The 15,016-nt window shown below is 38.8% G+C and overlaps 1 protein-coding gene across 3 annotated transcripts in view; it reads right to left on the bottom strand.

Moving 5' to 3' along the window:
* Window positions 1–4,863: 4,863 nt before the first annotated feature.
* The window catches only part of fgf11b (fibroblast growth factor 11b), a 28,233-nt gene continuing 18,080 nt past the window's right edge, over window positions 4,864–15,016 (bottom strand). For 2 of the 3 annotated variants that reach the window (XM_055226532.1, XM_055226531.1), the window contains 3 exons: window positions 14,303–14,406; window positions 6,438–6,636; window positions 5,376–5,824 (listed from right to left, as the gene is read on the bottom strand). In XM_055226532.1, coding sequence (XP_055082507.1) covers window positions 5,688–5,824; window positions 6,438–6,636; window positions 14,303–14,406 — 440 coding nt within the window. In that variant the 3' untranslated portion in view covers window positions 5,376–5,687. Of the gene's footprint in view, window positions 5,825–6,437; window positions 6,637–14,302; window positions 14,407–15,016 lie in introns of all 3 variants that reach the window. The other variant, XM_033979028.2, reaches the window with a different exon arrangement.

The following is a 15,016-nucleotide window of genomic DNA, read 5'->3' as shown; positions in this document are numbered from 1 at the left end:
ATCTCTGGGACATGATCTAACATCCATTTGCTATGGTTATCACAGTAAGAATGTATCGTCTAATTGACTGGTGGGGAAGTAATTGCTGCTTTTCATCCGTGGGAGACATTCGGTTAAATAATCCGAGTTCATAAAACAGAGATAAACAGATCCTTTTTTAAGTCCCAACCAGTAAATAACTGCTTTAAGTAGAAATCTTAAGGACGACTTAACTAATACACTACAGTTATACACTTTTTATACATACATATCATATATATTGACATATCATTTATACATTTCTTATTTTTCCATAGACTGTGCTGGTGGATCCTGCATTGCTGTGGATCCAGTCTTCTCATGGCTGGACGGACTTCTTCTCAGCTGGAACGTTGTCACGCTTCGTGGCCCAACACAATGTAGCAACTGAAAACCTGAGGAGTTGGGGGAGGTTGGAATACAGACCTTTACAGAGCTTATTGGGTAAGTAGCCTATTACCATACATTAATTAGCCTGGGAACTAATAATTATCACTTTAAATGGTCGCTTACAGTATCGTAGTATAGTTTATGAAGGGTTTGCTAAGAATTTCAAGTTGTATAGCTTTTTCCCTAGACATTCTTAGAATCCCCATTTACTGCTATGTTCTGCTATGCAAGGAAGATGAAATTGCACAGGGGATGACAACATTATGTTTATTTTATTATTGTTTATGATAAGACCCGCTATTGTTTATTGTGTGTCTTAACCCAAAATATGGAAATCCCATAGTATAAATATCTAATGAGGGTCTGGTACCAGAATGCATTCATTTTCCATCTAACAACTCAAACAACCATGGCACAAAAAACTATATTGTATTCTTGAGCCTTGAAGAAATTCTTAAATACACAGGTCTTATTTGACACCTTGCAGTTTTTGTCCAATGGTGAAATTAGTTGTCTGCATAGACTCAAACCCTTTGCTGCACTTTGGATGGATACGATTCACGGCAGGTCAAAAGAAGCCATATGGCCCAGTGGGAGCCTAAACAGACCCCTAACCTCTTGTTCCCTCCCACTATTGGGCGTTGCTCTACTTTATATTTACTGACACACTTTCCACTTTTTTTTATATATATATTTAGCTGTCACATTCAATTTCTTCTAAATAAATGAAGAACTCAGACTCTCTGATTACAATCATACAAATATATGTAATTTATTGAATAATATTTTAATATAAGACATCTCCTTTAAATTTATTTGTAAGTTATTGTAGAAATTTACACAGGTCCAATGACAAACATGAAGGAAGGGTGATTTTTTTTTTTTTTTTTTTCTTTTTTTTTTTTTAGGGATTGTGGGTTTAGATACAGAAAAGGGTCACCTTAATGAGTGGGACAACAGTGACACGACATATGCATGCTTTGCATTTAAAGTTCTCACATATAATTAGTATTGCAGAACAGCAAGTGCCTTTGAAGCCTGCAGTCCATGATTGTTATGTGTTAGTCCAAAAATTTCCCCTTTCTTGAAGCGCAGGTTCATTGCATAAAACTGGTCTTCATTCCTGCATGGCTCTTTAGTTGTCTCTGTGGCTCTTGATGTTTGAGTCCAACATTTATCTGAGTTCCTGGTAAGTGGCATCTGAGGATTCCGGCATTTGTTCTGTGGCTTGTAAAGTTTATGGCTTTTTGGTTAATCTTATTTTTGATAGGTAAGGGTTTGTTGTTTAATGGAAGACCATAGAATTTTACACAAGAAGAAAGTGGCTACGGACACTTTCTGGAAGACTTGCTTGACCGTAGCTCACCAAGGTCACCAAGGTCATTACTTTACGTGATGGGGCTGTTACCCTGTTGTTTTATGTTTCACAGAGGTTAACAGTTGAATAGAGGTTATCATAAGGAGTATTAACAGTACATGTTACAGTACAGATAAGAGACTACAATTCATAGAAACAACAAAATTGTGTGTTGTCAAAATCTGAAAACTGTAGACATAAGTATTCAAATTACAAGTTAATGAAGCTGCAGAATAATAGAAATTGGATGCCACATTCTTGGAAAAGGAAGTCATTAAAAAACAAATGTTAAGGGCCCTGATCAAACTCAGTGCAATCTTAATACAGATGATAGTTTGGCATCAGTTGATAGTTTAAGGGATCTACAGTATAGCGTATCGATTTATAAATGTAACCCCCAATAACATAAAAATATGGGACACATCGTAAAAGACAGTACATTATGTTATATCCCTGCCATTTTATACACTTTTCTCCTCTGCATGTCAGACAAACTTAAAAAAAATCAAGTTTGCGCAGTAATTGTTTCTGTACACTAATGTGATCCAAAAAGAGAAGCTTCGTTCTCTTTTTGTAGAGTGCAATAAAATCTCCCAAAACATTGTCGGTTTAAGGTGCACGTAACATTTCTGGAGGAGAGTATGCCACCTTCATGTTGCCATAGAGATGTTTTGCACTTTCCCTAGACAGAATATTCCACAGTATGGCATTAAACTTATCTACCTCCACAGTGATAAGCAGGGGACCAGCAGCCACCTGGCTAAGTCAGATCTGTGGAGAGGCAACACCGCTTACAGAAAGATGCATTTTTGAAGCAATAAAAAGGCCTTTAATTGAATAAATACAAGATAGATAAGCTTATTACCATGCTGTTGAACATTCCAGGTCAAGCAATAACATCTCCATGGAAACAAACAATAACTAGACCTTCCACCACAAAAGTTACATACTGCACCTTTAAAGTTTGAGATGATATGGCTCCAGATTTAATATTGCCTTTACACCCACTACTTTGATAAAGTCGAGGGCTTCCCTGGGTTTATATTTATGGCAATGGGAACCACTTAAGGTAGTTTTAGTCTGCCTCTGTAGTACTCTTGACTCCTCAGAATTGCTAAGCTGCTAATGTTAAAGTGGTCCTTTGGAAATGGAAAAACTCCTCTGTTGTTGAGTTTCTGCTTACATGATCCCTCTGAGTTCATTACGTGCCAGGAGAGTTGGCTGTCTGCTGTGGCCCCTGGGGAAATTTTGAGCGTTATCAAACAATGGCTGTACCCACTCTCTGTCCTTATTGAATCAATCTATCACTGTTTTGTCTTCTGTCCTTCCATTCAGTCTTGTCTTATCCAAAGATGGGCACCCTTGTATGTCTGGCTTCCTTTGTGTTATATATCAGTTTAGTGCTGCAATAATAACCTCCATTGCTGTTAAATGACAATATTTTCTTTCCTCAAATGTATAAATATTTTGACCACACATGCTCACCGTGACAGATTAAAATGCACATGCAGAAGATTTACAATTACATTGGCAATGAGTTGTCTGGGTATCAAAGAAAATAATAAAAAATATAGTAAAACTTTAGTTTATTATTATTTTTTTTTTATTGTATATATGTGTTTATATAGGTACTTTATATCACATCCGTTACTTTCTCAATGGCTTTCAAAGTATATCAGTAGTCAGTTAACAGTCACTTATGACATACACATGTCTTACACCAACTTAATTTCACATCACAATCACTGTAAGTTCAACTTTTCTGATTCTTTCTAATGTGACCACATTCAAAAAGCATCTTGTCTCTACCTCACTGTACACCTTTGTCTACTTACTGCATTACAATCTCAACACACTTACAATAACCATCTTCAGTAGGACAATACATAGGCCCATCAGAAATGTAGCATCCATCGTGTACATTGGGATTGAAAGTCTCAGCCCTTTTAGCAGTAAACTGTAATGGTTTACAACCACAATTTGAGGACAACATCTCCATATTTGGATGCAGAGTGAAAGGTTCTCCCGGTGGAACAGCTCACAAAATTAGAAACTAATTTCCTCCTTAGACCCCTTTTTCATAAATAGCACACAGTGCTTTACATGCCACTCTGTCTCACATTCATTCTCATATCCACAAGCTACGAGACCCTGCCAAGAATCTTGCTTACTTTACCAGGGAAATTCCTTATCAACATTCCTCAAGAATACACCTGCTAATCCCTCATTGTTGTGAAGCACCTGCATTAGCCAACTTCTTTTCAGTTCACAGTTTCAAACTTTAAATACAACACATTCAAAAGGCTTCTTTTCACATGCTGCAGCCTTCTTTTACATCTCATTACCATCAGATTTAGACTGTAGCCACATATAAATCATATCAGCCCTGAAATGAACTTTTAGCTGTCTGGTATTTCCACATATCACTTCAAAACTGACAATGCAGTTGGACATGACGTCTCTCCCATGTCCTTATTCATTCACAGATGAAAGCTACAAAAAAGACAGCAAAGGTTAACCTCTTTATCTCCATCTTCCTCCCCTCACTCACACACCTACAATCCCGCTGGGCATACATCCAGGACACAGGGAGGCTGAAATGAAATCACAGAAACACATTTCCTCAAACAGCTGTGATTTTGTGAGGCCGATACTTCCAAGGTGATTTGATAAAGAAAGCGAAGGGATAAGCTGCCTGACACCCTCCGAATAACAAGTACGCTAGTTCTGAGGTTCTTTCTGGCTTTGATGTGCACTTCAAACCTGCTTTGTGCTGACAGCAGATGCAGAAAGTGAAGTACACGCTAAGAAAGCTACAACCACTTTGCTTTGCAGGTGACAGAGTTCAGACACTTTCCCAGCCGTCAATATGACCCAGTTGTTAATGTGTTACCTCGGATGAGCTGTTGAAATAAGTTACCATGTGGAAGTAAGAGCCTGGAAATACACTTTTGGTTTTACTACTCTAACTATTAACTTTATTATGATCTTTTCTTTTGGATTTTTGGTAGGATAGGATGATATGCCATTTCATCTCTTATTTTATCTGTGCATTTGTACATCTTTTTATCTTTTTATCTTTTTTTTGTTTTGTTCTTCTAACAATATTTGATTGTTCTTTGAAGCCAGCCAAATTGCAGTTATGTAGGGGGGAAAAAGTATATTTTTATACATTAAAGGTGCATCATGCAACTTTTCTGATCAGGTGGCATACCTATTCGTCTCCATGGAGATGTTATTGCTTTGCCTAGAATGCACGGTATATTATTAAATCCATCACTTCCTCCATAAAGACAAGTAGGTGACACCACCAGGCCAAGTTCCTCATGGTAAGTGCATGATACACTGTTGACCATTCCAGAAAAATCAATAAGATCTCCGTGGAGACAAGCAGGTGGTGAAAACATCAGAAAAGTTACATAATGCACCTTTAACTATTTTGTGCTGTGCATTCTGACCTTAGGGCCCAGCCCTGCTTTGAGACATTTCAGGAGTAGTAACCTCAGTAACCTATTTTGAACCTTTTTCTCCTCTGGTGTTCACATTTTCTTTACTGGTGTCCACATTGCTTGTAGTTGACCTTGGTGATGAGCTTAGCTTGTCAGAAGGTGGATGAGAATCTGTAAGAACCATGACGCTGTGATTGTCAGGTGGGACCGAGAACTTAAAGGAAACTGCATATCATAACGGGGCACAGGAGTGGAGGTTTCCTGGGCCAGCCTGGGTTTCTCTCAGGTGAGGGGGGTTGGTGTACTTCTCTTCTTGCCTCCTGATTGGCTCCTCTGGACCCCTCTGGCTTTTGTAGTGAACCCCTGGGATTTAGTGGCCCATGTGAAGTATTCCCTTAGCCACCAGCAAAGCATAATGGGTGGCTGTGTTCTCGGCATCACTGCTGCTCTTGTCCCACCCACAGTCTCCTATGCTATGAGGCGTCTGTTTTGGGAGCCTCTTTCCGCCCATTCTTGAGGGACGGAGAATCGGACGTCTTGACCGTTTTCCTCGGAGGACTTACTGGCTCACTGGCCAGCTCATGTAGGGACGGCTCTTTATACATGGCAACTGTAAAACAAAGGAATTGTGTTATTTTCAAATAGTTACTTGCCAATTGTGTTAATCAAAGATTTTATAGGATTTATCAAAACATTTGATAAACACAACAGAACTGTATTTGTGAGTAAAAAGTAAGACTGCACAATATATCACCAAAAATTTAGTTTTCATTTAACTGAAGGTATTATTTCAAACAGTGCATTAAATATCATGTTTAAAAATCACAGCATTCCTCTGAAGGCAATTGTAGCGTAATTACTCAAAATTGCATTTTACAGGATTTAAAAGTTGCTTATGTTAACATTTTTCCTTTTAGTTAGTCAAGCAGAATGTACTTTCTTGAGAGTTGTCAGATCCAATTGCTTTGCCATGAACGCAAAAATGCTTTCTATAATATGATGAATTGTGTCCTCATTTCATGGTGACCCTGGTTCAGTTGTCATTGCCAGTTGTAATTTTTTTAAGAAATAAAAGAGTTTGTTAAATACTTTAATGCTTTTTAAACCAGCAGTTTCTGTGATGAGAATATAGTACATATGTATATTTTATCTTCTTCTGCTAAATATTTGAACAGGCTTTTTAGATATCACTTAGTGTAATAAGTTTTGTGTTGTAGTAATACCTTCTATAACTTTAGGCAGGAAGTGAGCTGCTCCCTTGTTCTTCTTGACCCTGTTCCCCTTCATGATCTGGCCATCCCGATTGATACCGATATACCAGGACCGCCCTGACTGGGTCTGCCGGTACAGCATGGAGGAGTATGTCACGTAGTAGTTCTCAAACACACTCTCCTTGAACTTGCACTCTGGGGTAAAGTGCTCCTAAAAGAAAACATTAGCATAAAAATATAAGTAAACAAATATAAAGATTATTTTAAACCTCCATGAGAAATACATTCGTCTTTGAGCATAGATTTTTATACATGTATGAGCACACATGAAAAACATAAACATCAGCATTGCAACATATTAATTAGGTGACTTTGCCCTGAGGGAAAGGAAGGCTAGAATTATATCTGGACTTGAGATTCTTTGAAAGCGTGAATGCTCTGATCCTTTGGGAATGTTAAGAAAAGAATGCACACGTGAAGAAATTACAAGAGCATATCTTCTAAACAGAACACATCCCTGAAGGAAAGATGAAAGGATCCAGCATCGAAACCCACCTTAGTGCTATAACTAATGAAATATTTACAATACAGTCCTCCACTGCCCACTGAGTCTAGAGACAGTTTGACACACTCCACTAGGAGAGAAAAAAAAAGATTTGATGTGAGTAAACGTGGATTATGGGGCAGGATGAGAGGTCAGTGGAGGTTAAGAACATATCAACCCAACAGATGTCTGGGTATTCTTTTAAATTAGTTATGTGTCTTGGATGCATAATACTTCAGCTTGTATATAATCATGTGTAGTGCTACTGCAGATGAGTATTAAAATCACTGTTTGTAGTAGGTAGACATCATTATCTCTTTTAAAAATACATATTGCTTTTAGTATTGCAGTATAGCATATGTAGGCAGTGATTTAACATTCTGTTCATTGTAAACCGCTATATTGATCTAAAGCGGCTTAATTATAGAAACAGGTTCATTGACTTCCTGTTCAAAACTGAAGAACTAAAAGGCCCCACCTCTTCATAGTGGATTTTCAGTGTAGCAAGCAATGGATTTTTGGATGGATTTTCATTTTATTGTTCAGAATTATGAATACATGAATCCTACATGTATGGCCCAGAGTCTTTTTTTTTATTATTTATTTTTTTTTAATAATTGCAGGTACAATTTTGGTAGAAAAAACTTTTCTGAGCACTTGAGCCACAAATGCAGGGCAATAAATCAATCAAAATACAATTCTGAGTAAGCTAAGGATGAGGGAATACTGTTATAACATGATTAAAAGCTCATAAAAGTCTATTTTACATAATATATCCCCTTTAACATGCTGCTCTCATGACATGTCAATTGTCTGTGACTGAGTGCATCTGAATATACATTACCAAATCAAATGAGGCCCTCTGGATCAAATCCAGCTGTTGAGCTGCTTGTTGTAAATGATTGTGTCATAGCAGCACTTGGCCCAGCAGTCTGTCCTCAACATAAGGACTACTGAACCCTGCATAATGCTCCTCACTGATGTTAACCAGTAGCGACAGATATACATCTCTGTGAGCCTGTCAGTCTGGACAGGGTCCTTCCTCTGTCTCAGAGCAAAGACGATCTTTTGGATTGATTAAGTGAGAGCAGCCGGGCAGAAAAGGCTGACGAGGAATTTCTGTGACACCACGAATGATGAAGGATTGTTCAAGAATCACAAGTTAGCTGACTTTAATGCAAAACACACAAAGAGAGGGAGACTGAGAAGACACTTTTCCATTTAATCACAGATCATCAACTTTCTCCTTCACGTGGAGGCACCATTCTTTAGGCTCAGATTATAATACAATCCTTAAATCTCTTTTTGGTCATTGACCCGCCATTGTCCTGGGCAGTTTACGTCTCTTTTTGCACTGCAAAAACAAGGGCTTACCTTTAACAAACTCTCCCACAACATCACATCACTGAGCTATTTTAAGGTCCTCTGACAGGTTTGATATCTTCTGCTGTGCTAACACAAAGAGGATGGGATCGATAGATGATCCGCTTCATTCATTATTAATCAGGCTAGATAGAAAGGGGTTGGGAAGTGCAGGGGACAGAAGGAGAGGAAAGGTAGCAGAAGATCAGGAGGAAGAGGGCAGAGGAGGAGGGATTGTGGCTAATAGAGTAGATCCAGCTTCAGTGCTTTACCCTCTGGGACTAAAGCAGGAGCACTGCACTTTAATGTGCAGCACCCCACGCAGTGACACTCACCTCCGCCATGAAAGAGAAGCCGTGACTTGACCGCGATACCCTTGAACTCCACCTCTGACGGTCTGCAGTGATAACCTCCAGTGTCACTGCTAAGAACCTTTCGTATGTTGACTCTTTACTATGAGCATGTCAGAATGTGGCCATCTTCTAAAAGGTCACTGAAAAGTCACCTTGTGAGTGCACAATTATTTCTGCTCATTGAAAGATGAACGATACACTGATGATTTGAGGCACCTTTATTTTCTTCCACATTATTCAACTTGAAACATTGACTTTAGGAAGGGCATCTCAGTAAAACTGATTGAAAGTGCTGTAACTATATAAGGTCAAAACATATTTGTTTACTTAATATTTATGTTTCCTCTTTTTGTCTTTTTTCTTTTTATTAAAATCAGATTTCTTGATGGCAAATATTGGTGTCAGTATCTTCTGTTGCCGTAAACAACTGTGCACTGCAAATGAACCTCCTCTCCTCAACACATCCTTGAGGTGACCTCTAGACTGACCACAAACGACCACCAAGGACTCCGAGTCCTTCTTTAATGTCTAGATTTACAGCCTCTGACTGTCACTATACGAGTGTAGTGTATATTTTGGGATATTTCCACCTCAGTGGAGAGTGGTAGAGACCAAATAAAAACCATGAATTATTGTGATACATCTCAAGACGGAAATTAATTCAAATGAAAGACATGGAAAGGTAATACATAGCAGCCGTGCTGAGAATCCCGAACCTGGGAAAAACCTTTTTATGATGCAGAGCAGCAACCCAACCTTCGCCTCCTGCCCACACACACTAGCTCCTTCTTCATCCCTCGTGTCTGATTACATCTATTCTACCTGCTTTAGGGCGCTTAACTCTCCATCCCATCATGCACTGGGAGTGCTCCTAGTCGTACCCACCACATTAGAGCACTGAAGTAGTAAAAAAAAGTGCAAAACATTTGGCTTGCAAATTGGAACAGTGAAATGTATTATCATAGCAAAAGCATGACAAATTTGTAATAATTTGTTTTCTTTAGGAGTAACTAATGCAGCCAGAATATTGCCTTAGAATTCAAAACACATTATTGGTTGTTTAATGATAATCTGCAATGCCTGCTTTAAACAGCAGGGGTCAGAATGCCATGCAGGCTTTTCCTCTGTATTGTCACATCTGCTCTGAGGTTAATCTTTAGCTGCACCATCTCTAAACTTCCCCAGAAGTGTATTTTCACATAACATGGAGTTCATTCATAACTTTACACTACATGGGACATAATCTGTGTGTGTAGAAAGTCACTAGTGGGGCATGTTGCTGCTGATCAAGTCAAGTCAAACGTGGACGTTGTAGCTATGTTATGTAAGTCAAAAGGGCATGTGTGCTTATTAAGAAGCTTAGGGAGGATGAGACTAGCTGTTAATACTGTCTAGCACCACACATGTATGGTCTGTTTAATGCTTTATGATAGGCCAGAGACATGGGCACGACAACAGCAGGACAGACAATAATGTGAGGGGACTAGAGGCTGCGTGTGATGACTGGCAGCTGGGAAGCCCCTGTCAAACTGCAATAGGAAGCAATAACATTGATGCTGGCATTCATACACGCAAGATACAAGTAATGTTCATTGTATGCAAGTTTGGTGTATGATTTTGTACTGGGTGGGTTTTTTTTTTTTTGCTTCAATGTTTGTGTGTAAACAAACAATAATGATTCTAGCAATGTCCTGCCAAGTATGATGCGTTACTGTGTGTCATTCTCCCAAAGTTTACAACCACATGAACACTGCCAAGAACTAATTCTAATGAATTCTTTGGATAAATTTGGAAAATGAGTTAATCAGAAAGAATAACCATCCCTAAGTGCTCTGCCTAATGTTTGTCTTTATCATTGCCTTTTCTCCTCTGTAAGCCTTTCCTCGCACTCAGGTCAATTAGTCTTTCTGTTATTTTTGTCTCCATTTTCTCTTGTCTGTCGAGAGCGATGCAATCTGGCTGCCGGTGCTGTCCTGCATGTCAATGCAATTCTTTGTTGAAACAGCACCGGGGCATTGATTTTCTGAAGTACATCTTGAATGTTTTTTGTATCAACATTTCCTATAACAAATCATTATTTATTATTATTATTGTTTATTTGTTTTTTGTTGTTTTTAGGCTACCATAAAGCATGTTTTTCATGTATTAGATCATTTTTACCCTGAAAGTGTTGAGAAGTGTGTGTGGAAGTCCAGTTTAGTAGTCCATGATTCTCATGGCTTACATTGGTTTACCTGTTAACACCATGTTGTTGTGGTTCAGCAGCAGGCTCGCTCTAGCTGCTCTCTCTCGCTTGCTCTAATGTCTGGGGGAGTTTTCCGGAGCACATAGATTATAAAATGGGGCAGGAAAGAGCCAAGCTCTATTTTTGTATCAGGATCAGCCATTGTCACCTACAGGTAGTGAGGCTGAGATTTATGGCCAGACAAGGCCCTGTTCATGATGCATCCTGGCACAACAGCCTGACCACTGAGCGTGTTGGGCGAGGACAAGGATATGTGCAGCCATTCTGTCAGGACATTGGAGGGAAACAGCCAAATAATAAGCCTCTGTAAGCAGCAGCAAACAGCGTCTTTATGCAGAGAGCAGAGGAAAGAGCTGGAGGCATGCTGCTAGTCACTCTGTCAATCACCACAACTTCTCTGGAATGACAGTGATGGCGCCGTTTATGATAAATGAAAAAAAAAAAATTCTTGGCATTGTCACGCACTGCCGCCACATGCTTTTAAATCTGAAGGCAAATCTGCACGTCCACACAGTGCCCAGTGGTATGCATAAAGGGCCATGGCATGCCACCTGCACGTCCTCTCGCATCAGCAAATTAGCTCATTACAAACGCCACTGAGAATACTATAGGGTCATAAAACCAGGCATGCTACATAACACACATAGTAGATGGCAGTTGTGGTGTTTCATACATTTACCGCATGTACCATTCTCTATGTGAAAGTCCCTGAAAGAGGTCAGTGTAGACTTTCTATACAGCTATTGACTGCTGCTGAGGAAATCCCTTCTGCTCAACTATCGCAGGCTCCGCACCACAGTAATGCATGCTAATCAGGGACTCACAAGATAATATGAGGTGGCATAGTTGCTATAATTCAAGAGTTAACTTTCACATGCAGAAATGATGCTCTCCCTTCTATGCCTCATCTGCATAATACCACTCTGGCATTCAAAGCTTCTCAACATAATAGGACTTCAATCACATCTGCTCAGAGCCAACAAACCACATGCGAAATGAGAGAAAGAGGATTATATTATCACAAATATATTAACTGTCCAATCAAAACATTTCAGTCCATTACTGTATCTGCATTCATATAAATATAAACTATGAGAGCAAACGTAACGCATGCTAACATCCTTTAATGCACTTAACAAAAGTTGGGGTTGCATTAGAAAGTGCATCTAGCATAAAACCTTGCAAATTACTATGCAAATCTGTGTATACTCGATAGCAGATGGTATGCATTGGTACCCCCAGGAGGAATAAGCCAAAAGAAAGAAGAAGAAAAAATTTAGTTATTCAGACTCAAACAATGTGCATTATAGAATAGTATTGTCAAAACTAGATATTCATTCGAACAAGTACTGAAAATCACAAACAAAATGGAACAAAATTTCACTTTTCATGAATGTACAGCTCTAATTAGTCTTGATTAGAACTGACAGTGAAATGATCAATGTTTAAGAAAGAAACTATTAAAGAAACTACTATTATTTGTTGTAGGGCTGGGCAATATGCTGATATCAAATGATGATGTCAGTTTTGTGACAATATGGTTCACAATAGCTCTATGCTCAAAGACACATTTCTCGTCTATGTCTCCTATTGGTCAGCCTCAGCAATGACAAGTGGATTTAACCAGTTGTAATGAACTGTGAAAAAGCACAGTAAGTTAACTCTTCAAGGCAACATTAACATACTATGAATTGTGATCAAATTTAAATTGTAATCTGGTTTTACCATATTCTACTTCATTTCTGTATGCCTTTATGTAGTGCTTCCAGGTCTATTGTATTTCCATTGCACCAGGAATGTGAAAGCTTGTGCCGCTGTCCATGGTGCTGAAACCCTCCAACTATCCCAGGCTTTGTCCAAAGAGCCAGTTACACAATGCTGCCATGAATCCCCCATGAATAATAGTAACAAAGAGTCTTATCCGCAGTGGACAGGCTGACTGAAAACGCACAGGTGTAATTAATAACAGTAACAATAGCCGCTGCACCCTGAGCTCCGTGCGTGTCACAACTTGGAGTGTCCACTCAATGTAACAATAAAGTGAGCCGGACCATCGTTAATGTTTGTGCTACCAGTCTAAAACCAAGTGTCGACTGTAAAAAGGCTCTTAAATACAAAGTGGCTCTATATAAACTAGTGACTCCATAAATGCATTAATATCTGGCACCAATGCCTTTAAGGGACTCATAATATGTACCACATCACATTGCAATACCATCATCATTTACCATATTTAAAAAGTATTACTGTGCTCAAATGCTCAGTATCATCTTTATCATGTTCACCATTCAAATTAGTTCTCACATACAAACCCGACTGTTTAATTGTGGAGATGTTGTTGTTCATATTGTTTAATCGACTTGCAACATATGCTGATTGTAGCACTAATTGTCTGACGCTCCCCTTGATACTCCATTACCCACAGAAGAAATGCCATTTTTATGCAAAGAAAAGCAATAATACATTTAATAACATGATTCAGATATGTTGTATTTCACTTAACTGCAGTCTAATTGAACTATGTCCCCATAAATATGCCTAATTGCTTCTTATCTGCCTGCATCTAAACAATCCATAACCCAGACATACTAAAGTAGTCTGATGTATTGCAGTGAATACATCATGCACTGTTTCTTTTCTCTCCATATTTCAGCACAGTGGACAGACGGGAACACTGGCGTCATACAATTTAGTTGCATTCACAATATGCATTTGTCACACAATGTGCCAATAACCTCTGTAACTGATCTATGCAGAGTCCGTGTATGACCCAGGAAAACAAGAGCAAAGACCAAAGCTACTGGGCCTCCATGAAAAAAGTAAAAAATAAATAAAAAATCACAACCACAATAAAGACACAGACAAAAATGAAAGAAAATTACTATAAAATCCCTCAGCTTAAAGGTGCACTATGTAAATTTGATTGTAGAGGGACCACTACCTGCTTGTGTCCATGGAGATGTTATGGCTTTTCTTAGACTAGACTGAAAACTCATCTCTTCTCCATTTAATACTATCACCAAACACTATCTTGGTGTTTTATTTTACTTTTCCTATGTATCGTGTTATCTGTGTATTTGAGTTTTTTGTTGTTGTTTATTTTTTTTACTTTTATGTGAAGCACTTTTCTTTCTTGACACCTGCAATTGAATAAATGCAAGGTATGTGTTCATTATCAAGTTCATAACATATGCATGAGACTAACAGATGGAGCTAGCTAGATCCTCAACCAGAAAAGTTACATATTACACCTTTAAACAACCCAATTTGTATTTTTCTGAAGTTATTTGACAAATATAGTTTTTGTTTATAGTATACACCTGCAATTGAATTTCCTTTATACTTGCATTAGTGATCTATGGGGCATACTTACAGAGGTGTAGAGGTAGCCTTCGCTGTTCATGGCCAGGTACATCCCTGTCTTCGCACCCTGGATAGCCACTATTCTCAGTCCCACTGGGATTAAGTTGAACTGTGCTGAAATGAAAAGTTAAGAGGGAGAGAAGTAGTTACAAAGAAAGCAGTACAGGCTTTATGTAGCGAGGCTTAATGGTCACAGTGTCACCGCCGCATGCTACATCTTTCTCAAGCCCAGTGACCTCTTAGTTTATGGTGCAGCAAATGCAACGCCATGTCACCTTCTCTGTATTTCACTACCTCTAAATCTGCTCCACAATGACAATGTTCTGCCTTGCTAGATGTAACTGAAATGTTTTGTCCAACAAACATCATAAAACATTGAGAGCTTTAAAAAGACTCCAACCAGGTTAGCCAGGGGTAAAGGCGAATACGAGTGTGGAGTGATGAGGGGAAAGGACAGACACTGCACCGCTGCTGGTCTCAAACCAAATTTAGATTGTGAAAGGTCAGGAGGCACATTCTCATCATCTCAACTCTGGCTCTGCATGGCTCTGAGCAGATTCTACAACTCCTCTTTCACACAGATAATCCTTCTGGGTTTACTTGGTTGGTTGAGATTTGTCATTACTATTACAAGTCAATAAATCGAGAAATACCACCTTTTCTGTTTTTCATTTGAGAAATGTTGTTTTCTAAACACATATATGTATAATCTGACTATTACTAT

The sequence above is a fragment of the Periophthalmus magnuspinnatus genome, chromosome 14, assembly GCF_009829125.3.
Source record: "Periophthalmus magnuspinnatus isolate fPerMag1 chromosome 14, fPerMag1.2.pri, whole genome shotgun sequence".
Taxonomy (NCBI): domain Eukaryota; kingdom Metazoa; phylum Chordata; class Actinopteri; order Gobiiformes; family Gobiidae; genus Periophthalmus; species Periophthalmus magnuspinnatus.
The sequence above is the reverse complement of the archived record's forward strand: the minus strand, read 5'-3'. Positions and strand labels throughout refer to the sequence as shown.